Source organism: Kogia breviceps, chromosome 10 (genome assembly GCF_026419965.1).
Source record: "Kogia breviceps isolate mKogBre1 chromosome 10, mKogBre1 haplotype 1, whole genome shotgun sequence".
Lineage (NCBI taxonomy): Eukaryota > Metazoa > Chordata > Mammalia > Artiodactyla > Physeteridae > Kogia > Kogia breviceps.
The window spans coordinates 81171576-81197473 of NC_081319.1; the positions used below are offsets into that span (position 1 = coordinate 81171576).

Here is a 25898-nt window from a genome sequence, read left to right on the forward strand (position 1 = left end):
TATAATTTGCGTAGTTAGTATTACGTAGTGTACTAGAAATATAACTTGCATCTGTAGTATTATGTAGTGTGGCAGGAGTATAATTTACAGTTATAGAAGCTTTAGTGGTGGTGCTGGGTTTGACTGGCATTATGTATTCCCGTACAACACAGCAGGGCTCCGAACCACAGTCAGTAAATACGTATTCCCAGGAGTTGCATGAAGTCTTGCAAGCACCACGAACAAAGTAACATTGTCTTTTTCTTTCTTCAATTCCTCTTGTTCTTTCTCTTGTTTTCATCTGCAAAGCTAGGAAAAAGTGGCTATGATCATGATCCAGGTTTAATCCCCTTGGACAGGTAGATGGATAAATAGATAGGTAGATAGATAGATAAGTAAATAAAGTTGTTTAAAGTATAGAGTTAAACCATTTTGCTTCTGAAATCATGCCCAGGCAACTATATTAAAGAGTTTGTATTTTATTGCCTATAAATTGGTACAGTATAAGTACTTATTTATCCAACAATATTTCCTTTGCCATTAGCTTTTTTGTTTTTGTAAATATCTAATCTGTGCATGCTTTCTCAAGAGTAAAGACAAAAGGATGTGGATAAAAGAGTCTACATATTTTGTGTTCTAAATAGCCATCCACTTCAACACCTCTCTTCCTTACCACAAATTACTGGGCCAGTGGTAGAAAGACTAATTTTGACAACAGCTATAGCATCAGTTCATTAAATTGCATTTAAAAAGAGAAGGTATTAGGAAGCATGTAAGGAGTCATAGTCTCATCAGAAACAACAAACAGGTTTAACTGCACCACGTTGGTAACTGTTTTCCTATTATGTTCTCAACTATCAGTTCTACTCATTGCCTCTTCCATTAGTGAATTACATTATGAGTTCATATGGGGTCTCCTAACAATAATTTGTTTTATTTTCCAGAATAAAGCATTCACACACACACACACACACACACACACACACACACACACACACACACAATTGCCTTTACCTCTTTTTCCATATTAACAAAAATTACCTGATGGACCACAAGATATGGTGAAGATAAAGGTCAGGAAAATACAAAGTATCTTCATTGCTGATATAGTTCCTTGAGTAAAGTTGAGGCAGAGCTCAAAATGACAGAGATGTGCTATTCTTTGAAAAAAGATAGATGAACTCTTGTTTTTATAGATTTCTCAGGGTGATTACTATGCTGATTAATGCTGCCTTTCAAGATTGAGCAGATAGTCATGTAAGTATTGTGAAACAACAAGCAGAAGAGAGGACTTAGTTCTATTATGACCTCAAAGAGCCAAAAGTGAACTCATTTTCAGTTATACAAGCCACTAATGGAGTTAAATCCTTCCTCATTCTTTAACTGAAAGCTCATTTTCAGCCACATGCTTTTTCAAGTATTTATTATGTGCTAAGCAGTGTTCTAAGCACTGTATCGGGATTCATTAGTTGAATCCTCATGACAATTTCTATGACATACAAACTTGTTATTTTCCAGCTGAGGAAAGTGTGGTACAGAGGGATTATGTAATTGCCTCAAATCAGACACGTAGTGATTGGTAGAGTGGAAATGGACTCTTAATTAATGAGGTGCCAGAGACTGTAGTCTTAGTTCCCACCTTCTTCACTCTCATAACTGAATAATGGGTGTCCATCATGTGAAGTCATATGGCCTGAGATAGATACTATTTCTGGAATTCAGTTTTTCTAGGGACTTCCCTGGCAGTCCAGTGGTTGGGACTTCACTTTCCAATGCGTGGGGTGAGGGCTCGATCCCTGGTCGCAGAGCTGGGATCCCACATGCCTTGTGGCCAAAAAACCAAAACATCAAAAACAGAAGCAGTGTTGCAACAAATTCAGTAGAGACTTCGAACATTTTTTTTTCTACAAACAGAAAATATTTCTAGTTCTAATACTGTTACATTAAAACTTATCATAGTTATACTATAAGAATAATCAGTATAATTCTTTATAAACCATGTAATGACTCATCCATAGGAGTACCTCACTCATAGGGGAAAGCAGTGTATTAAAAATTGAAAGATGGGCTTCCCTGGTGGCGCAGTGGTTGAGAGTCCGCCTGCCGATGCAGGGGACGTGGGTTCGTGCCCCAGTCCGGGAGGATCCCACGTGCCGCGGAGCGGCTGGGCCCGTGAGCCGTGGCCACTGAGCCTGCGTGTCCGGAGTCTGTGCTCTGCTGCGGGAGAGGCCACAACAGTGAGAGGCCCGCGTACAGCAAAAAAAAAAAAAAAAAAAAAAAAAAAAATTGAAAGAGCACTCAATTTAGATACAGAGAACTAATCTTGAGATCTGGCTTTTCTGTTTACTACCTGTATATTTGGGATAAATATTTACTAGATGAGCCTCAAGATTCTCTCTTTGAAGGCTGGATTGGTAGGACCAGACATACCTAGAGGTTTATGGTAAGGATTAAATAGGTAACATATGTGAAAAATATTATTTATTATATTTAAATATAAGCCATTTAGCTGGGTGTGAAAATCCCCAAAAATGTATAAGGATACATTTTAGAAATAAGAAGCTTAAAATAACATCATGATCTCCTTGCACTACTAAGCCATGGTGTCATTTTCATTCTTTGCTCTTCACTATTAGACATCATGCATTATTTCAACCCCCCTTAAAAACATTGTATATTTAAATTCACCGGTGCAAAGCTTTGAAATTAAAGATTAAGAATTTATTACGGGATTAATTTTATATACCAGTACAGATTGATGGGCACTTTTGGAAAGTTTCAAATTGGAAAGGATCATAAAACTTTTTACACATGAGGATATTGAAGATTAAATTATTAAGAAAATAAAAAATTGCATAAATATCGGTAGCTGGATTTCTGCTACAATTTCTACTTCTTTCCACTACAAAAATATCTTATGCAAACTCTGGTAATTATTGATGGTTCATATCTTTAGAATACATGAGTCCAAGAGGCTCAGCCGCTCTGTAATGCATAATTTTGTTGCACTTTAAAAAACACCTATTAAATATGGATTATGTACAAGGCACTCTTCTGTGTAACTTACATATACTAATATTAAGCCTCATGAAAGTCCTCTGAGGTAGGTATAATGCTTAGCTCCAGTTTCATATACAAGGAAACTAACACATAGAGATTGAAGTAACTCACCCAAAGTCAACCAGCTAGCTGGTTAGTAGTGAAACTGGAATTGAACATGGTCTATTGTCAGAGTTCATATTTTTAACCATTATTATTACTGCATACCCAAATCACCTGAAATGGTTGTTTTAGAGTTCAAGGGAAATTACATAATAAAGGAAACTTGTGGTTTCCAAGGTAAAAGAAATATTACAATTCATTTGTTCTCACCCTTTATTTTTACAGCTGAAGAACCCTTCTGGAAGCAGGAACTCTGGAAAAAAACCACTCCTGGGAAATTCTCTTTTTAGAAGAATCTAGAGACACCTTGGTAAGTAGTGCAAATTGTTATTTCCTTTCATCCCAGCAAATATTTTTCCCAGTCCAGCATGAATTCTCCTTGGCATTCTAAGGAGTAGAGGAAACTATTGTATATTATATATTGTCACTGAGATGAGTCAAAAACAACTTCTCATGCAGAACTCTGTTGCAGCTAGTTGCTCTTATTCTATATTAAGCCATAATTGGGTGTTAAAGGAAATAATATTAACCTTGAATTTTAAACTAACCTTAAAGATAACTATTAGAATGTATAGTCTGGTGGGAGAATGTTGCTCAGTGTCTGTTGGCTTGTGTGTTTTGTCTTGATTTTTGTGACAAATGTTACAGTCTAACAAATGTATATTTTGTGCTATCTTAGTACTTGTGAATCATTTTTTAAAAATTTACACATGAAACAATTGATCTCGAGAATTTGCTTACAGTCATACCAAACTGTTATTGCAGTGTGAAACTCTCTGCCTAATCACTACTACTACTACTACTACTACTACTACTACTACTACTACTACTACTGGTAAATCTTAGTACAGTGCGTATGTTTAACTTCATTATTCAGTTCCAACAATGACCTCTTCCGATGTGTGGGCAGATGTCTACTCCCATACTTTCAAAGTATCCTTAAGCTCAGAGCTACAGTTTGGGGTTATAAGTGAAGGGTGGGTGATAGGAAAGAGTATAGAAAGGTAAAGGAGAGACATTTAAATCTATAGATTTATGAATAGTGAGGGAAATATAAAAGCAAGCCACAGCTAAGTAGGCAGAGCCCATTATTAGTTTTACCTTTTTATATAGTGATATAGAAATATTGATCTGCAACTATCTCCAGTAACTATTGTTTAGTAGAGGCTTAAGTAATACTTTAGTGAAAATATATGTTGACATTGACACCTCCTCCTAATATCTTTGTTTGTAAGAGCATCACTTAAGTTGGTGGTTTGAGGAAAGATGCAAGTCTATAACTATCAAAATACATTTATTACTCTTGGTATTATGCATCGGTGAGCTATCTTAAGCTAAGGAAATTAATGTGGTGATCAAAACCTCATATTTTAATTTTGAAAACAGAGTATTGATTATCCATTGTGTTACATGTTTTTATTTGCCTCCTCTTCTTATGTCAAGGGAATTTAAAGTTATGGAATTTAAATTCACAGTAGTCATTAATCATTCATACATATTTTGCATATGATCCATTTCTGTGTGTCAATCCAAATTTTACTCAAATGAAGACTCATTTCTTCACTGAACGCATTACTTTAACCCTCACCCAACTGCAATCTTCTCTCTGCTTCAGGATTTTGACTCTGTGTGTGTGTGTGTGTGTGTGTGTGTGTGTGTGTGTGTGTGTGTGTGTGTGTGAGAGAGAGAGAGAGAGAGAGAGAGAGAGAGAGAGAGAGAGAGATGTGATATTTAGGCCTTATTATCAAGCATTCTTTCAAGTTGTAGTCCCCTCACTCTTTTACCCAGAATCACAATTGATTTTTTTTTTTTTAATTTGGTCTCTGCTACTCTTATGTCATCTTATCAGAGGAGATTTTAAAGGCTTTTTTGGTACCCCCTCTAATGATTATAGTGAGCCTCGCTTCATTGAACTTTATTTTCCATGTTCTTTATTTGTCTTTATCTGAAATTGGCTGTATCCCTTGTCCGCTTTTGTTTTTTGAAAATTATTTATTCACACAGTTTGTTATAACTGTTACCACTATTTTTATTACTAACTGCCACATGTCATTAGAATATAAACTCCATGAGGGAGCGATCTTGACAATTTTACAGTGGAGCCTAGGACAGAATAGGTTTTAAATATAGACCTACTGAATGGGGATTGAAATAAAGTTATAGTAGCAATTGTAGTATCTATCATTTATTTACCCAGAAAATTTTAGAAAATGGCACTTCTGAGAAAGTGAATGTCAGAATCCTAATCTTTTTTTTTTTTTTTTGCGGTACGCGGGCCTCTCACCGTTGTGGCCTCTCCCGTTGCGGAGCACAGGCTCAGGGCGCGCAGGCTCAGCGGCTATGGCTCACGGGCCCAGCCGCTCCACGGCATGTGGGATCTTCCCGGACCGGGGCGCGAACCCGTGTCCCCTGCATCGGCAGGCGGACGCTCAACCACTGCGCCACCAGGGAAGCCCCAGAAAATTGCACTTTTAAATACCCCTAAATCTTCTGGATGCTTATCCAGGTCTGATACAACTGATCTAGTCATACTCTGTTTTTGTCAGGCGTGAACTCATCTACACCATGTGTTCCATTCATATGATGAGTCTCATCACTTCTTTTCCTCTGATTAAGTGATGCCTGAAATGTGGATGAAGCACATTTCTCTCCCCACCCAGCCCAGGAGAACATCAGTACCCCTGGGTGTGTATACTCAAGTCCTCTATTAAGGCAGCGTATGGAATAGTGTGGACAGACTGAATGAGTCTGAGAGCCACTTTACTACTTTCTGACTGTGTGAACCTTGGGCAAAGAGTGTTTCCATTCCGGTCTCAGCTTTCCTAGGGGTGGTGGCAATAAAATTAGTCACCTTGAATAGATGATGTGAAGATTAAATGGTGCAAAATGAGTACTTAATCTGACCCAGACAATGATTTTTTTCCCTGTTCTCTACATTTTACTGTGCTCTGGGACGCATAAGCCAGTGCTCTACTGGGAATGTCATCCTTTGATATTTCACATGCACCATGAGTTAGGAGACCACCTGTGGAGGAAAAAATATTTTACAAATATATATATATATTTGTGTGCGAATATGTATGTGTATTTGTAGACACACAGAGTGTACTTAGAGATGGAAAGAAGCAAGAGTAGGAATAAAACAACTAAAAAAATTAAATAATAAAATCTGAGAATAGTTATATCTCCCATAGTTCTCATAGAAATATATCCCTCAGGGATGTCACAGGTGAAGCCCAATGTTTCCCCACTTCACCACTATGCAAAGACCTTACTTCAAAGTCCCTATTTTGTTAAAAAAAATTAACAAGGGCTTCCCTGGTGGCGCAGTGGTTGGGAGTCCGCCTGCCAATGCAGGGGACACGGGTTTGTCCCCCGGTCCGGGAGGATCCCACGTGCCGCGGAGCGGCTGGGCCCGTGAGCTATGGCCGCTGAGCCTGCGCGTCCGGAGCCTGTGCTCCGCAGCGGGAGAGGCCACAACAGTGAGAGGCCCGCGTACCGCAAAAAAAAAAAAAAAAAAAAAAAAAAAAAAAAAAATTAACAAAAATCATAATACATCTGAGAAAACAGCTTCTAATTGAAGATAAGTAAGAATTTATTTTAGGAAATGAAACCAAACTAGAGAATGTAGATAACTGTCAAGTGCATGCTTCTATCCCTTTGAAAGTTGTCTGCAGACTCTCGGAAATGAAGAAGAAGAGTTATAAAGTATTTCCAAAGTTCATTTAATGCAGTTTCCTTCTTCTGAGCATTCATACCCTTGACAGATTACCTCCATCTGGGGCCCCTTGATCAGGCTGACTGATTTTAGGATATAGAAAGAGCCAATTCTTTGACATTAGAAAGCCCTGGAGTTGAATGTTAGGCTTGCTTTTACTAAGTGATCTTTTGGAGGTTCAATTTCCTTATCTCTAAAATGGTGATTTTAATATCAAAACTTATTGAGTCGTACTGCATATTAAATGAGATAATGCGTGAATCTAACAAGGAAAGCACTCATTAATAACTTAACAAATTACTGAGTTCTCACTATGAGTTGGTGTCACTCAAGACTCTAGGATTGTGCAGCAGGCCAGAAGAGCATGGTGACAGCCACGCTTGGAGTTTAATTTTCAGATATGAATTGCTCTTCATAAAATTCCATAGAGTGTTAGGAAAGAGAGTGGTTACCAAGAAAGACATTGTATTAAATGGTCCAAAGATGACTTCCACCATCCTGAGAAAGAGGAGGCCACCAAAGGGTGTCTCATGCAGAGGGCCAATGTTGAATATTCCAGAGAGCATAATGTGTATGAGGAGAAAAGAGCAGGTGAGACACTGACACTTACTGAGAAATGGACAAGTCAGGGGCGGAGGTCAGAGAGCAGTAGGGGATCCATCTCTACTGGGCTTTTCAGCTCATGGGGAAGTGGTGGATCTTATGCCATGTTGGATGGAAGGTGGCTAAGTGTTTAGGAGTTCACTCTAGTTCCCACTCTGTTTGGAAGGGGGTAAAAGCAGAGTGAGGGAGGGAGGTGACTTTGGCGATTACTGCAGTGGTCTATGAGGGAGAAGTGGTAGCTCAGATAAAGCGTCTCTCTGAGCTGCTTATTAATTGTTTCCCTTGTTTTTGACTCTCCCTATCATTTCATTCAGTTCTCCTCCCTTTGAATCTGCAGAAACTCCTACCTCTCAGGTCCAACCACAAATAAGGAGAGCCTGTCCTTGATAATCTGACCATTGTCAGAACATTGATCATTGATATGTATCTGTCCTCTCCTCCCCGCTTCCGGTTGGCCTTGGATTCTATTTTGTACTTTCTTAAGGAACAATCCAGTAATATGACACAGTGAGCCATGTGGGAGTTTATGGCATGGGGTTTCGTTAATGATTCCTGGGTAGTGGATTTGAGTTTTTGATCTCTGAACCTCCAGTTTTCATTTAGAAAACTTTATAACCCTTGCTTTTAAACTAACCCCCCAGCTTCCATAGTTATCTGTGGAAATATAATAAAAACTATGTGGGTGAAAGTTCTTGAACAGTTTGTCTCTGAGCCACATTCTACTTTCAGCCTTGCAACCTACAGGTCTCTCTTGTTCCCTGCAGGGTCCTGCTGTGGGTTCTGTGTTCTGCTTGATGGCTAATATGTTCTCCTTTGAAGTGGCTAGTCCGGAAATTCATTACTTGCCCTGATTAAATGGAATCATAAGATGTATCGACATACGTGTAAACCATAGAACTTAAATATTTCAGATAGAGCAGCCTAAACAATTTTAAGCACACAGATGTATGTGACATTAATAATCTCTTGTTAAACTAAATGCCATCTCCTCATTCCTGGTCGCCAATAGGACAACTTCTGAAAATGCAAAAGCCACTCTTTTAATGTGTTCATCCATCCGAAATACAAGAAAGTGTGCAAAGAATAGACAGATTAGAGACTGTAAATTATTTTTATTTATGTAAACAGTGATATTTAAGATTTGAAAGTATATATTTCCATTAAACACTGCAAACATTTTCTTTTTACCTACTCTTGAGTCATTAAGATGTATCTCTTTTAAAGACTTAGTGCAGGGCTTCCCTGGTGGCGCAGTGGTTGAGAGTCCGCCTGCCGATGCAGGGGACACGGGTTCGTGCCCCGGTCCAGGAAGATCCCACATGCCGCGGAGCGGCTGGGCCCGTGAGCCATGGCCACTGAGCCTGCGCGTCCGGAGCCTGTGCTCCGCAACGGGAGAGGCCACAACAGTGAGAGGTCCGCGTAACACACACACACACACACACACACACACAAAGACTTAGTGCAGATGTTCAATTGTACTTCTGGTTTCTAGAGTTTATATGCAGCACTGAATTCTCCATTTAATGCAGTATCCGTAATCACACTCAACGTCATCACAAAATGTTTTACATATTCCTTTCACTTCTTGGCATCTCTCAAATCTATACTTTGGTTCCAGTTCACTTCTGGCTGCAATCAAGAAAGACATCTAAAGTCAGCAATCTAATTTTTTTACTAAAGGGAAAAAACAACATGTTCTAGTCATGAGATCATTTGTGTAGGAGATGGAGTGTTTGAGATGTCAGGTTGTTTTACAGGACGATTTACCAGTTGTTTCAAAAGGTGACAAAGAAAAGATACAAACGTTTCACTTGCACAAAAAGTGTACATCCTTATCTTACAGCTCACATCAGTATTAAATTTCAGGTGGCTTCTAGGGGCTCTTACCCCCTATCTTTTTTTCTTACTTTATTTTTTCATTTCATGTTTTCTCAATTTTTGAAACCGATTCTTATTTCCTGCTCACAGTATCATTTGTTCAATACTTTCTTCTCCATTCCAGATCTTACTCTTAATTGAAATTTTTTTCATTATACTAGAGCAAATGGATATGTTCCTTTCAACAGTCTACATAACATAATTTAGTACTTAATTGTATGTATTTTTTTAAACATTTGTTTATTCTTGCAGCCAAAATATATAAACCCTTATGTGATAGTTATGGTTTCTTCTGATTCTTTGTTATCTCCTACCCCGTATATCCCCGATAATTGGAACACAGTAGGCATGAAAATACTTATTCATAGAATAATTTATTAAAAAGTAAGCTACCTTAGATATGCACATAGAAACACAGTTTTGTTGTATATTAAGTATTTAGTAGAAAGTGGAGCCCCCTGTTAGCTTCTAGTTTGCCGTGAGTCATCTAGGACAATGCAAAGAAAGATGTTCTGAGATTCCAAAGTCACAATTTCCCGTTCGTACACTAAATGAGGGATCCCCAACCCCTGGCCCGCGGCGGTAAAGAACTGGGCCTCAGAGCAGGAGGTGAGCGGCGGGTGAGGGAGTGAAGCCTCATCTGCGGTTCCCCATCGCTCCCATTACTGTCTGAACGATCCCCCCACAGCCCCCTACCCCGTCTGTGGAAAAGTCGTCTTCCACGAAACTGGTCCCTGGTACCAAAATGGATGGGGGCCGCTGCACTAAATTATAGTACACAGAAGCTAAGGTTTTCTTTTTCTTAAAGATTCAATTGTACTGCACCCAAAGCTTTAGCATAGAAGACACTTTGAAGTCAGGCTTATTTCTTTCCCCTAAATTTTATCATAGTATTTATTTATCTTGGATAAGTCATTTCACCCATCTGCCCTACAGACTATAATCAATATAGCTACCATACATACATTTTGAATATCAAATTTTGCATATGTGTGGGTGTCAGGAAAAATACCACAGAATAATTTCATTAAAATTTGGAGAATTAATTGAATTGAATTTCGATTAAAGTTATATAATGTCAACTCATAGAACCTAATTGTCTGCCTAGAATCTAACTGAAGTTCAGAATGGTGTTTCCTTTCATTCCGTGTGGCAGGTGTTGGAGTACCTAGGATTCTCCAAGCATTAGGGTGAGAACTGGCCAGTAACTTCAAATGTAGAGAACATAGAGAAGACTTCAAATATACTAACTCTATCATTAATAGAGTCAGTAGAGAAGAGAAAGAAGTTAAGCTTAAAGTGCAAGAGATTGTCAGGAAGGTTTTGACATGTGAATATATGTATCTTCTTTGGGAATGGGAAGATAATTCATGATGAGACAAACTCTGGCCATTGATGAATTTTGGTGAAATCTAAAGTTATATTTAATATAATTTAAAGGAGGAAAGGGTGTGCTGCATGATTGCATTTTTAAAAGTCTTTTGCCAGGGTAGTACTTTTTTTTTTTTTTTTGTGGTACGCGGGCCTCTCACTGTTGTGGCCTCTTCCCGTTGTGGAGCACAGGCTCAGTGGCCATGGCTCACGGGCCCAGCCGCTCTGCGGCACATGGGATCCTCCCGGACCCAGGCATGAACCCGTGTCTCCTGCATTGACAGGCGGATTCTCAACCAGTGCGCCACCAGGGAAGCCCTTGCCAGGGTGGTACTTTTTAAACTAATCAACACGCCTGAGACCATAACATCTTGTCAGCCCATCAGATCTATGTTAGGTTAAATTCAGAAAAGAGAAGTGTGGATTTATAGAGATCATGAGTAACATTAAAATATTCTAATGTTGCTTTTACTTTCTCATTTTTTCAAAGAGTAGAAACGTTTTAAATAATAAAGAAATGTATAGAACTATATGATCTGGAAACAAAGAGGGTGCCTTGAAAAATTGGTTCTATCACACTTCTTAGTTATTTGAAAATAAGATATCTGTTTAGAATCACAGCTATGTCATGTGAAAACTGTGAGTGAGAATAACACATCCTCAGAGCATTGTTGTGAAAATTGGTTATGTGACGTGTTATAAACTGTTCAGTGCTATACAAATGTCACCCATGAGCACATAAACATTCATGTGAGTTGATTGAAACTAGCTGATATATACTACATATAAGCAAAAATAAGTAACTGGAGGAAGGACACATAGCATCTCTTTCGCCTTCTCATATGTCTGCACTTTTTAAACATAACTGGAGAAACGAAGTTGATGATAACAAATTTTCATGATAAGAAAAATATCAACACTAGTTTGGAGGCCCCATAAGGAGTATATGTTCTTGAAAGATTTCTGGGAGTCTGGGCAAGAGTGAAGAGCTACAATTATATGGTGGAGAGCAACGCGACACGTCCTGCTTGCCCACGCGTACGGACAGCTCTTAGCAAACCGACGGTTCAAAGCTCAGTGGTTCCCATAGAGTTGATGAAATGTTAGTTTTCCCAAGTTCTGTGTGGGCTTCTTCATGCTCCCAGGAGAAGTGTCTGGCCTGTATCTCCCCATCTCCGAGGAGATGACTGCTCTGCCCACCTCATGATACTCTGGGCAAGTAGAAAGGAAGAGTTGAAAGTAAGAAGAGGTGGGTTTGGAGGATGTCTGCTCTCACTGGGTCCAAGTTTAAACCAATGTAGAAACAAGGCCATAGGTTGTTTGGAAGTTTGGACAATACTGTATTTTGAAAGGGTATGGTCTTTCAGAGCCAGATAGTACTATGTTTCAAGCCTGTGTGCTCTACTTACCAGCTGTGATATATTGGACAAGTGATTTAGTCCACTGGATTCAATTTCCTTATGAAATTGAGGGTTTCGTGAAATTTGAAAAGTTATAATGAGATGAAGCACGTAAACTCCTTTTATAGTATTAAAAAAGGAATAAGGTTTCAAAATCAGGTTATTCTCATACCCATTGTTTTTACTTCCCTTTTGCATTCACCCTTAAAACTGACCCCAGATGAAACAGTGCTTGTGCCCTGCTATAGTGCAAGCTGCCTTCCATCAAGCAGTCTGTCTGCCTTGTTTACTGATTTATTTCAGCGTGTAACAAAGTGAGTGCCTGAAACAACATACTCAATAAATGTGTAAATAACTGAAAAAATGGGTGAGTGAACAAATATGTCATCATAGAAAGAAATCTAACTGGTGTTACATACTGAAAACCTCTCTGGACTTTATTACAATCTCCATCAGTTATTTCCTATATCAACTGAGCAAATGACTTAACTCCTATGCTAGTTTCTTCAACTGTAAAATGTGTTTAATAATAACTGTGTACTTCAGAAGCTTGTGTGACAATCGAATAAGATAACACAAATGGAACTAGTTTGTAGCCCCCAAATCAGTAAAGTAAGTTTTTATAGTCAGTATGAATGATTTATAGGTTTGTGGCGAGTTAAAGAAAAACCCTTTATTAACTCACCGGTTTTTCTTCGTTTTCACTATTAAATGAAGAGAATACCTTCTCTCCTGATTCACACAACACACATTTTTTTTTTTTTTTTTTTTTTTTTTTTTGCAGTACGCAGGCCTCTCACTGTTGTGGCCTCTCCCGTTGCGGGGCACAGGCTCCAGACGCACAGGCTCAGCGGCCATAGCTCATGGGCCCAGCCGCTCCGCGGCATGTGGGATCTTCCCGGACCGGGGCACGAACCCGTGTCCCCTGCATCGGCAGGCGGGTTCTCAACTACTGCGCCACCAGGGAAGCCCCCACAACACACATTTAGTAGGCAACTATGTTGTACTTGATACCGTGCTGGATGCAGATGAAAAAAATAAATAAAATAATTAAGCTCCAGAAGACAGCCAGTGTCTTTAGTTGGGAGATGATGACATAGAAATGAAAAAAATACAATATCACTTGTAAAGGCAATTCTGATATATAAATAAAATGTCTTCACAGCATAAAATAAAGAGCTCTTCCTAGAAAGGTCTAATTTTTTAACTAATACTACTATAGCTACTACTACCATAACTGTTATTAACAGCTATGCTTGACTAAGTGTTCTTTAGATTTCAGGTTCTTTACTAAGCAAGTTATTAATATATTCACCATCTGATTTAATACTATAATAACCTTATGAGATAAGGATAACCATTCCCATTTCACCCATAGGACCAAATGATAGATAGATAGATAGATAGAGATATAGATTAGATATAGGCATATCTCCTAAACACAGATATGGTGTTTTGAAAGAATTTATGATACATGCAGAATGGTATCACTTTAGCATAACTGAAGTGATGTGGACACAGACTTCATAAAATACAGAGTCAAACTGGGTACAGGTGGCAAAAGACCTGCAAAACTGAGGAACTGAATATTGTCATGAATGGAGAGGTGAAACTAGAGAGATTTAAAACACCATTTTCTCTTTAAGGGAGTAGAGTTTTGTAGCAGAGAAGCTAGTTAGACGGTTTTTAGAACATTCTAAATACAAAATAATGAGAAATATAATTGAGTTAATGGGATTTAAAATAAAGAGGAGAAAGCGAAGTTAGGAGATATTTATGAATTCGAAGCAGCCCAACTTGGTAACTTTTGGATTTGGGAGAAGAGTACTGCTGGAAAGCAGAGCAACAATGATATCAAGTGTTTTAGCTTTTAATACTGTGTAGTTGATAATAGCAGTTAATGAAACAGAGAATAATAAGAAGAGGAAAGACTTTACGCTTTGTAAGAAGCTCTATTTTTGACATATCGGGATTAAAAAATTTGGAAGCTGGCCGAATACATAAGTTCCACAAGTAGTAATAAATATAGCTTTGTGGTTTGGGAAATATATTGAGAAAAATGCTTGCTGATAGAAGAAGTCATTGTAGTAAACAAGATTATCTTGGGAAAGCATATCAAACAAGAAGAAAGGAGATTCAGGGACAAAACACTAGAGGCCATGGCATTCAAGAGACTATCAAAATGGAGAAGTCAGTTAATAATTGTCAAAATAGTGACCAACTCTAGCCATGTGCAGAATTCCAGCAAGATGAAGAATTAAAATAAGTCTTTGGGTTTGCTTTTTGGAAAACTTTTATAATATTAGCAAGAAGATTTTCAGTTAATTGAAATGGATAAATGTATTGGGGAGAAGAGTATAATATTTGATAGAGTGGAGACTATGAGTCTAGGCTACTTTTTAAGAAGGTTTGGTAAAGAATAGAATAAGGCAGATTAGAAAATAGCTTAAAGGAAAAAACTCTCATAAAATCTGACTAATATCCCCCTCTGTGATGAAGTGAGAGAGTGGCATTGACATATACACACTACCAAATGTAAAACAGATAGCTAGTGGGAAGCAGCCACATAGCACAGGGAGATCAGCTTAGTGCTTTGTGACCACCTAGAGGGGTGGGATAGGGAGGAGGGGAGGGAGGGAGACACAGAGGGAGGGGATATGGGGATATATGTATACGTATAGCTAATTCACTTTGTTATACAGCAGAAACTAATGCAACATTGTAAAGCAATTATACTTCAAAAAAGATGTTAAAAAAATATATATATAAATCTGACTAACTCTACTTTACATATCCACAATCCTACCATTCCTCACTGCTTTTATTGTTACCACCCTGCTACCATCATGTATTACCCATATTATTTCAATACCACCTAATCATGAAAGCACTTCAGGGATGTTTTTTTAAAACGAAATTCAAATCATGTTTTTCCTGTGGCTGAAACTCACTGGATTTCTCTCAGAATAGAAGGCAAGAGCCTTTCTAGTTCCTAAAGGCTCTGGGTAATCTGTATGTACATTTCCCTTCCGACCAGCTTGCCCATGACTCTCCTCCTAAGTCACTCTTTTCCAGCTACCCTTGCTTCCCTGGCATTCTTCACAAATCTCAAGTATGTTCCCATGATCAATTCTTTGCCTTTCTCATTATTTTGCTCAAAGGTCACTTTCTCAATAAGGGACCCCTGAAAAAGCCTATTTTTAATTATTACAGCCCAACAGCGTTTTGGGGTTCCTTAGCTCTGTTTGATTTATCAACAGAGAAATTTGCTTATTTATTTGCTTATTATTATGTTTACTGTTTGTATTTGTCTCTACCTCTAAAATATGGCTCCGGAAATATAGAGATTATTGTTTGTGCTGTTTATTGATGCGTCCCAATCTTATTACATTATGGCTGACACATAATAGGTTCTCGATGAGTATTTATTGAACTAGTAAATAAATGAGGGGGTGAGGAATTCACAATCTAACTCACATATTGTTAGTATTATGAATTGACGTTGATCTTGGGAGCAGATCCCATGTTTTATTCATTTTTTAACTCTATCAGTTGAATAGTACGTAAAACTCAGTTTGTAATCAGTTAATAACAGTGCCTTAAGACAGAAGGTGTAATTTTTTAATCTTCAGATCTAAAACCCATGACATCATACCTGGGAAGAAGCAAGCCCTTAATCAAATGCTGTCTGAATAAATAAATTATTAATTGGAATCAGATTTTGTTCTTGCCCAAGGACATTGAGGTGAAATAAATTCTGAAATAGATTGGGTTTGAATGCATGATATCATGCTGGATGTTAATTCTTCTCTTCCTGGTCCTGTTCTGGAATTTGATGGTTTCAACATAATGCTTTTAATTGATTCAGGTGTATATTGAGCTACTAAATAACAACAAAAATATGTGACACATTGTGGTGTCTATTTAATCAAGGTCTCTGCCAATCAAAACTTACAGAAAACTAAAAGTAAAGGGAAATACATAATGTCATCAAAATTCAGATTCTGTGCCAAAGGAGGGGAAAATGCAAAACTTTCAGCTTTTTAGAACAAACTAGTTTAATTTAAGATTATCTAACTGTTTGGTCAATAAATGCAATGAAAACTACAGTGTATGAGCACGAAAGTTGCCAGAAATCTTTGCATTTATAAGTATTTTTCCCCTTTTATCTTTTCTTTTTTTGTTAATAAATTCTGAGGGCAATATGAATAATCAGTGACACCTGCTTCTTTTTAAGAAAGCTGGCTGCAGAACTTCATTAAAGGGGCTTCTAGAAGTTTCAGTTGATATCACAAAGAACTAAAAGATTTCTGCAGGGAAGAATATTAATTTCATACTTGATGTTCATGGGTTTGCATTCTTCAAGACTGTCACATTTGTCCCTTGTGCTGAAGGCAGAAGCTGGTAGCTTGAATATACACTGGGCTACCAGTGTATATGCCAGTGTATACCAGGAGAGACCAGATCAAAAATTTAGATGGTTTTGGTTTTCTCTGTCAAGCATTGAAAGATGGGGGGTCTACCAGTACAGACTAGTTCACATGCAGAAGAATCTCAAGTGTATTCCAAGAAACCTCTACCCATCTCCCGCTTCTGGGTGATCACTAAAGCATTCAATTCTTACTTGCTCCATACTGCTAGTATATCAGCCTTCTCAATTTTACTTTACAGGCTTTGATGTAATTCTGGCTCAGTATCTGGTCAGGTGGGACAAATATCAATAATATTCAAACTTTCCTCTGGAGCATTTATTTTACTAATCTCCTCAATGTGGCTGATATATTTATTGTTCAAAAGTTGGGCTAATCTTTTTCTGGGACCACCAACATAGCATCATCTCTAGCTCATTTATAATAACATTTGAAAAATTCAAATAGATATTTGTTCTCATAAAGCACGGAAAATTTATTGATTATCTGAAAACACTGCTGATTTTTTTTGTCTCCATTTTTATTTTTAAATTTCTGTGAGAAAGAGTGCTTAATTATAAACCAGTGGCTCTAAACCAGGAGTGATTTTGCCCCCTAAAGGGCATATTTAGCAATGTAGGTAGATATTTTTGGTTGTCACAATTAGGGGAAAGAGTGCTGTCAACATCTGTTGGGTGAAGGCTAGGGATGTGGAGAAATGTCTTGTTGCTAAAGATACAATGCACAGGACAGCTGCCACAATAAAGAATTGTTGGACTAAAATATCAATAATGCTAAGGTTGAGAAACTCCTTTTTTTTTTTTTTTTTTTTGCGGTACGCGGGCCTCTCACTGTTGTGGCCTCTCCCATTGCGGAGCACAGGCTCCGGACGCGCAGGCTCAGCGGCCATGGCTCACGGGCCCAGCCGCTCCGCGGCATGTGGGATCTTCCCGGACCGGGGCACAAACCCGTATCCCCTGCATCGGCAGGCGGACTCTCAACCACCGCGCCACCAGGGAAGCCCGAGAAACTCTTTTTAAATGAATATTGTAAAAATAGTTTTGAAGATATTTACACTGCAAAGCAACACATTGGACAAAGTCTATTTTAAGCTATTAAAATGTGAAATACAATGCATGTAGGCCTCCAATGTATGCCTAGCAAATAGTTGTTTCATAATGGGAACTCATGTTTATTAAAATAAAACTAAAAATTAAACAGTCCCTCGTGGTAGAAATATATCTAGAAACTTTATCTAAATAGGGGAAAATTATTTCCCCATGCACTTCTCTGTAATAGATAACGCTTAGTAGGAACATAGACCCTTAGATCTTATATTTGCCTTTAGAATATGGGATGCGACATCATAATACAAATATCAAGAGAGCAGCTGGGGCCTGGAAATACTTGTATCCTTCTGAGTCCAAGTCTGGCCCACAAGTATCCACTCAATAGATGTCCTTTTTCTTTACTTAAATGACCAAAGGATTATTTAATTTTATTTTGGGAGGAAGGGAAATTTCTAACTGTTTTATTACTCTGTTGTGGTATTGATGATTTTTTTTCTAAAGCATTCTGAATTGATACAAATTACTAAACTGCACGTCTAAACTCAGAAAAAAAGCCGGATTTGCATTTTTTGAGTAGAAAATGTATGATCCACTTGTATTGTTGAGAGGATTGTGGGGAAGCCTCCGGCTCTGTGTATCTCCTTAGACAGGGTCACCTCTCAGGACGGAGGGGCTGAGTTCAGCTGTTAGTCATAGTTTCTGAGTTCCTTGGTCAAAATATTTAATTACATGTTGTCTCTTCTCCTTTATGAAACAATTTTCTTCCCTTTTCACTCCCTCTTCAATTGCCCGATGCAGATTTTTCTCTGCTACATAAACAATATGGCTAGAAAATGGAGCTGATTGTGATTTTCCCCTGCTCTTCCGTTCTTACACTCTGTCATTCTCTCACTCCAGCTCTGTCTCGCTCAAGAGAAGGAGCTGCATTCTCAAGGTCTTGCCTCACACATTCAGTGGATTTATATTTCTGTCATGGGATAATCTACAAGCAGCGTTTAATAATAATATAACAGCACATCTCGATTGGAGGCTTGTATCTCAGAAATAAGATGGGTCAATACCTCTGATCTATGGTTTCTCCCAACACTGCTGATGTCAACTAGCACAGGGCCCACAGAAATGTGAACAGTTCTTGAACAACTTCCATAAAATACATGGTGCTTATTTCTGGTACCTAGAGATCAAGAGAAAATGCAATGTAAAGGCGCCAGATAACGCGTGTGACATAGAACCACTTCCGAACGGTTCACTATTCAATTTTATTTAATTCTTTATGTATGACTGTGATACGCAGGCCCAGAAGGATGTGCAGGGAGACTTAGTAACACTGGTCCTTTCTTCTCGGAGCATATGTCTCTTTCTTTTCTTCTGTCATCTTTACTTCTGTAAGCAGCAATGAGTTCCAGGTCTTATGCAGTAAGCAATCCTAACTTCAGTGTTATGGCACTCAGGTTTACATCGACCATTACCCCTTCTGCACTCTCTCCTCAAATCCAAGCTACCATAGTGAGGGTATCTTTTTCTGGCTGTAAGAAGGAAACAGTGACTGAAATTAGCAATATAGCTATGACACACTCACCTTCTCAAAGGAGAAAATCCAATAAGCAAAAGAGTATACAGTAAGGCAAAAGAAAAAGCTCCCTTCTAATTTATGACTGTGAAACTCTTACTGAGGAAGTTTAAGTGAATGTCCTGTCCTTTGTTGATGCAAGGTAAATCCTGGAAATTAGAGAGTGTCTTGGACTTCATTTAGCCGTGCCAGCTTGCTTTTTCACAAGTGACTGGATAGCAACAGAAGGATAATTCCAAATCAACAACAAAATTTATCTCCCACTCTCACACACATTATTTAGGCTGACTGTTGTGCTTTATGAGTTCTCCTTCAAGAGATTTCTACTGCAGCTTGATTTTACTCTTCTTTAATGTCAGGAGCGGCAATGTTAGACAATTTGCCTGAATTCCTACAACTCCCTTGTATATCTTGAGATTTACTTCCCCCCAAAGAAATGAACTTAGAGATATATTTGATGTCAGCATTGATTAAAACACAAAAAGGAGAATGACTAGAAGATTAGTCCATTTTTGGCCATTAGATGATTTCTGAAATTACCAGTGCTCCAAGTTCCGTGTTTTATCTTGTAGTTTGGAGGTTGACTGCCACTAGAAGCTGATTATTTAGGACATTTGGGGATACTCGGGGAATTGGGAGATATTGGACTAAAAGATCCATTCTTGCACTGTTGGTGGGAATGTAAATTGATACAGCCACTATGGAAAACAGTAGGGAGGTTCCTTAAAAAACTAAAAATAGAACTACCATGTGACCCAGCAATCCCACTACTGGGCATATACCCTGAGAAAACCATCATTCAAAAGGACACATGCACCCCATTGTTCACTGCAGCACTATTTACAATAGCCAGGGCATGGAAACAACGTAAATGCCCATCGACAGAGGAATAGATAAAGAAGATGTGGTACATATATACAATGAATATTACTTAGCCATAAAAAGGAATGAAATTGGGTCATTTGTAGAGATGTGGATGGACCTAGAGACTGTCATACAGAGTGAAGTCAGAAAGAGAAAAACAAATATCATATATCAACGCATATATGTGGAGTCTGAAAATATTGGTATAGATGATCTTATTTACAAAGCAGAAATAGAGATACAGTTGTAGAGAACAAACGTATGGATACCAAGGGGGAAGGGTGGTGGTGGGAGGAATTGGGAGACTGGGATTGACATATCTATACTATTGATACTGTGTATAAAATAGATAATTAACGAGAACCTACTGTATAGCACAGGGAACTCTACTCAGTGCTCTATGGTGACCTAAATGGGAAGGAAATCCAAAAAAGAGGGGATATATGTATACGTATAGCTGATTCACTTTGCTGTACAGTATAAACTAACACAACCTTGTAAAGCAACTATACTCCAATAAAAATTTTTTTAAATGAAAATGAAAGATCCATTCTAAACCAATCTATTTTAATTTCATATTTCACCTTATGCACTGATGTATATACTTTCAGAAGCCCTTTATTTTGGAGTCTTTTAAAACATAAACCTCACTTTTGATAAGTATTCACCTTACAATATGACGAGAATAAGGAGAACTGGTGTAGGAGAATTCTAAGTTTTGCGGATAGCTGGCCAAAGGTCAGACTCAGATAGCTTTTATATATTCGTGGTATGAAAGGAAATAAATCTTGCCACTAGTTTCTGCCATTAAGATTTGGTATCCAATAGTTCCTTTAAAGGCCAGGCCTTTCTGCCTAGATACTCTGTCTACATTTCAACCAGTTGGTGGTGAGTAGTGATACTTATTAGTGGATCCCTAGACTCGGAACTACTTTATCCATATTGTTGGTATAAATAGCTGGTATAAAACCTAGCTCTTCTATTAAAATTAGCTGTTTTCTCACTATAAGTGAAGCAATGCAGAATATGACACAATTTACCGCCAAAATAATAGTTACTCGGCACAGTTTAAATGCTAACTTCTTAATATCATTATTTATTCTACAGTTTCTGGGGAGTTACTATTATCAAGCCCATAAATGATTTGCCAGTGATAGAAACCTGAATTATACTCATTTTGACAAGAGTTCTGTCACATTCAACACTATTGTCCAATATTCCACCCTAAACTGGCCTCACCCCTTTCTTATTCCTTGTCTTATTTCACTTTTCTAAAAGTGAAATTATTGTCTTCTTTCTCCTCATTCTGACCTCTAAATATGAGTATTCCTGAAGCTTGTGTCTTTGGATCACTAATACTCGTCTTTGCAAGCATCCATCCACTCATTCAACTGCTAAGTCCACTTCTTGTCAGACTCTGACAGTCCCAAGGGCAGGGTTTCTCATCCTAAGTACAATGGACTTTTTGGACAGTTTTTGCTGTGAGATGCGATCCTATTCAGTGAAGGGTATTTAGCAGCATCCCTGGCCTCTACCCATTAGATACCAGTAGTACCAGTTGTGACAACCTAAAAGGTCTCCAGATACTGCCTAATGTCTCCATGGGGGCAAAGTTGCCCCTCACTGAAAACCACTGTTCTAGCAACGCTGTGATAAGCCAAACATAGATTTTCTCTGTCCTCAGACACACTGCTCAAATACTGTCTTCTCTCTGAAATCTCTGTTGATCATTTTCAAGAAAGTCATCTCTCCATTGCTCTCACAAAGCACTTCATAGCGTCATTCATACGGCATCTATAACATTTTCACATGTTAAGGAATTTATTTAAACAATACATAAAACTCCACTTACTATATAAGCTAAAAATGGGCATGGCATCTCTTAAAATATCTCTTCAACCCATAATTTGTTTTTGATTTCCCTGACTTGCTATTTCATTCTGTAGAAGAGCGGTCCCCAACCTTTTTGGCACCAGGGACCGGTTTCGTGGAAGACAATTTTTCCACGGACCGGGGTGGGGTGAGGTGGGGGGAGATGGGGGTGGGGGGATGGTTCAGTGGTAATGTGAGTGATGGGAAGCGATGGGGAGCTGCAGATGAACCTTCGATCGCTCACCCACTTGCTCGCCTCCTGCTGTGTGGTGTTCTGTGGCCAGGGGGTTGGGGACCCCTGTGGTAGACTATCGTTAACCTTCTTGGAAATGGGAAAAAATCATGATTACCCATTCAGTACAAAACTATACCATCCTACATCCAAAGTACATGGCAGACTTGAAAAGTGATTGTTAGCAATAACAGAGATTTGAATTTGACAGAATAAAACAATAGGTGTGAGTGAAACAATGTTTCATTTCTAGACATTTGGTGCCTTTATAACTTCTAGAAAATGAAGGAGAAAGCTAAATGACTTCAGTGAAAATTTCCATGCATAGAAAATGTAAGGACTTTTGTCTAAACACTTTTCCATCTGTAACTGTCTGAGTGGAAAATGAGTTTTTGTACCTCAATTTTGAGTAAGAACTTTTACCATCTGAAGGTGAGATACAAAACACAACTGAGAAACTCTAAGAGTCATATATGAGATTCAATTTTATCCAGTTTAGTTCAACCATCATATGCTGATGAATTACAAGGTGAAAGACAACATTCTTATTGCTTTATTATTGTCTCAAAGTGTCTATATTTCACATACACCTTTTCTAATTTTGTGAAGAAAATATGTATGTTGAATATTTCTTTACTTTTACATATAATTTTTATCACTAGTGGTAGGAATTCTCTAAAAGTTTGGTACATGTGTGATTATCAAGATCAACGGCCTCACTTTGAAAATATAAGAAAAAATATACAAAAAGTTAATAACACTGATGTTGTAATCTATGTCACTGTATTCCCCCAAGTGGCTTATAATTTCTAATTCTACAGAACACATCATTTTAAAATTTGTTGATAAATGTGTGAATAACATTAGTCATTATTAAGGGCACTTGATGTAGCTGTTATAAGGAAAAAATAAGCTAATAAAACATAAAAACTCTTGGCATAGTGATCTATTAATTTTAGCTATTGTTAAAATTAAAAGAAATTTTAAAAGATTTATCATAATGTTAAAAGCAATATGAATCTGTGTAGAATTTCCTTTTGGCCCTTTCTAGGTCTGGAAAAAAATACAGAGATCCTTTTCTAACAATTTTTGAATGGAGGTAGAGGAAGTTATTTTCTTAGTTAAATTAACAATTAACTGTATTACTTTGTTACTTCATTGATATTTGGTCCCTATATAGAAGTTTCTCCATTTGCAACCTTTTAATAATAATTTATCAGTTTATTATGTGAAAATTTTTAGGTTGTCATGATAGACTTTATAATATTCACAGTGAAAGAATAAGTTAATTCATTCTCCTAGGCCTCTATTATGATTTTCATTTGTCCTAAAAATGTCAGCCAGGTACTACAAAGGAGTATTTTCCTAGAGTTAGTGAACTGAACCTAATTTCAGTGCAAATATTATAAATTGGGCAGACTTGAGCTCAGCCTTTCTCTTTAAACTAAACTCTTTAAGGAGAAGGGAGTAAACTCAACAAGTTCTCCATCTCCAAAACTTACTATTTTATTTCTGTACAATTCATACTTACACATTAGTTCAGGAGAAGAGAATCTTGTTACATACCTTATGTGAAGAGATAATCCTTGGGGGGGAAAAATCTCATGAAAAATACAGCTCATGTACAAGTTATTACACTCAACATTCATGTGATCTTAAGAAAGGTCAACAAGGGACATGATTTACCTAGAGTACCAAGGATGGAATATTAAGAAAGTCTTCCTAGACTGGAAGTAGTATACTGGCATAGGTTAAAAAGAAGGAAAAGGTAAATAGGTCTCTGTCTTCTACTGAACCATCTACCACTTACCAGTTGGTTATGCTTAAAGAATGCTTTTTTCCATCAAGAATCAATTCTAATTTTTACCAGATGAAGGTGATGAGACTAATGAGTTGATCTTTCGGGTGTTTTACACTTTTTATTTTGAAATCATTTTAGATTTATGGAAGAGTTGCAAAGATAATAGAGACCAACTTCCCCTTATGGTAACATCTCATTTACCCATGGTACATTTGTCAAAAATTCAAAATTAATATTGCTATAATACTGTTAACTAAACTACAGAGTTTATTCACATTTCACCAGTTTTCCCACTATTGTCTTTTTTTATTTTTCTGTTCCAAGGTTCAATCCAGAGTAGCACGTTGCATTTAACATAAAAACTTTTTAATCTCTATGTTATTACCATACTTTTAACAAGGAAAAACTGATGCCTCCTCAAACTCATTAGCACAAGTATGCCCATTAACATTTCCGTGTTACCTGGTAAAATTGTGACCCAAAAGAGTAGAATAAAGAAAAAGAGATGAGTCTTCATGGTAGAGAGTTTCCTGGGGAAAATAAAGTGCCAACAGAGCTTCTTTATTAAGTCAGGTGTTTTCAAATAAGGAAACAGAGAAACCTTTTATTTATAGATTCTCCTGTGAAGTGGTTTTAACTACTGAGGCTTATCAATAGCAAGAACATTTGTACGCTTGGTTGAATAGCGTTATGTTCAAAGAACAGGGTCACAATAATTATTATTAAATTTTTTTCATAAAAGTAAAGCCTACTTGTGTTACCTTAAATAGACTTTCATGAAAATACAGTCTTTAGGGAACTTCAAAGGGATATGTGTTTAGATTGCTAAAACATCAGAATGAAAATGTTACAGTAATACAAATCCTCTATTATATGTTACATATAATACTAAATATTCTAATGCTCTTAGAATAAGGATAATAGAGAACAGCGATTATCTTTAAATTATTGGCAGTATTAAATTATTGGATGTCTGAATCATAGGATTTTACAGCTATAATTTTCCATTGATAGCTTTTCTGTTTACAGGCGAAATCAATGAGAACTAGAGGTGGGGGGTTGAATGATTTATTTCAATTCAAATAATGTGTAATTAAATTAACATGATCATTCTGGAGTCACTAATGAGCATGGGAAATTACACAATAGGTTTTAAGTATGACATGAATTTCTTATAATAAATCATCTGACTTCACAATTCTAGGTTCAATAATTTTAATTCTGTTTATGGAACTGGAGGTGATTTCTGATCCAGTTTGCATACTGCCCGAGACTATTATTTCAGATATGTGAGGAAGAGCTGGACCTATTACACAGCACCCAGAATAATTAAATGATTATCTCTTACCACAGAGTCAAGACAGTTTCTAGGATAATCGTTCTTAAACTTCAGCTACATCACAATTCCATAGAGGGCTTATTAAAAACAGATTGCAAGACCCTACCTCAGCATTCCTGATTTAGTAGGTCTAGAATGGAGTCTGACAAATGCATTTCTAACAAGATCCTGGTATGCTAATACTGCTAAAAGGCTCCACATATTACTCTAGGAAACTTGATCAATTCACTCTATAAAACATCAGAAAAATGAATCAGAGAGTCATAGAATCTGTGCCAGAGTTTAGTAAAGAATGTGAAGCTGCTTAGAGATTCAAATCAGATACTCTCATGTTACAAGTGAGAAAATCACAGATTCATCGAATACTTCCCCTCCCACATACCTCACCACAACATTAACAGGGCCCTGTATCATAATAGGTGATTACAGGCAAAAGAATGGCAAGGCTTAGAATATTTAAGAATGAGTCTCTAGGGAAGTCCAAAGACAACAGGAGAGACCAAATGTGAAAAATTCAATCAGAGACACTTTCAAAGGGCCTGATGTATTTTCCAAAATAACTCTCAAGTTATTTAAACTTTTCTCACCTTTGCCCTGTCAGTGAGGGTTGAGATGAATAAAGTAATATGA

At 37.5% G+C, this 25898-nt stretch overlaps 1 protein-coding gene across 1 annotated transcript; it reads right to left on the reverse strand.

Moving 5' to 3' along the window:
• Positions 1 to 18967: 18967 nt before the first annotated feature.
• On the reverse strand, positions 18968 to 24446 carry LOC131763872 (beta-defensin 110-like). The gene is made up of 2 exons (XM_059076592.1): positions 24392 to 24446; positions 18968 to 19116 (listed from the first exon to the last, which is right to left on the reverse strand). Exons 1-2 carry the CDS (start codon positions 24444 to 24446, stop codon positions 18968 to 18970), a joined length of 204 nt encoding a protein of 67 aa, XP_058932575.1.
• Positions 24447 to 25898: the final 1452 nt, after the last annotated feature.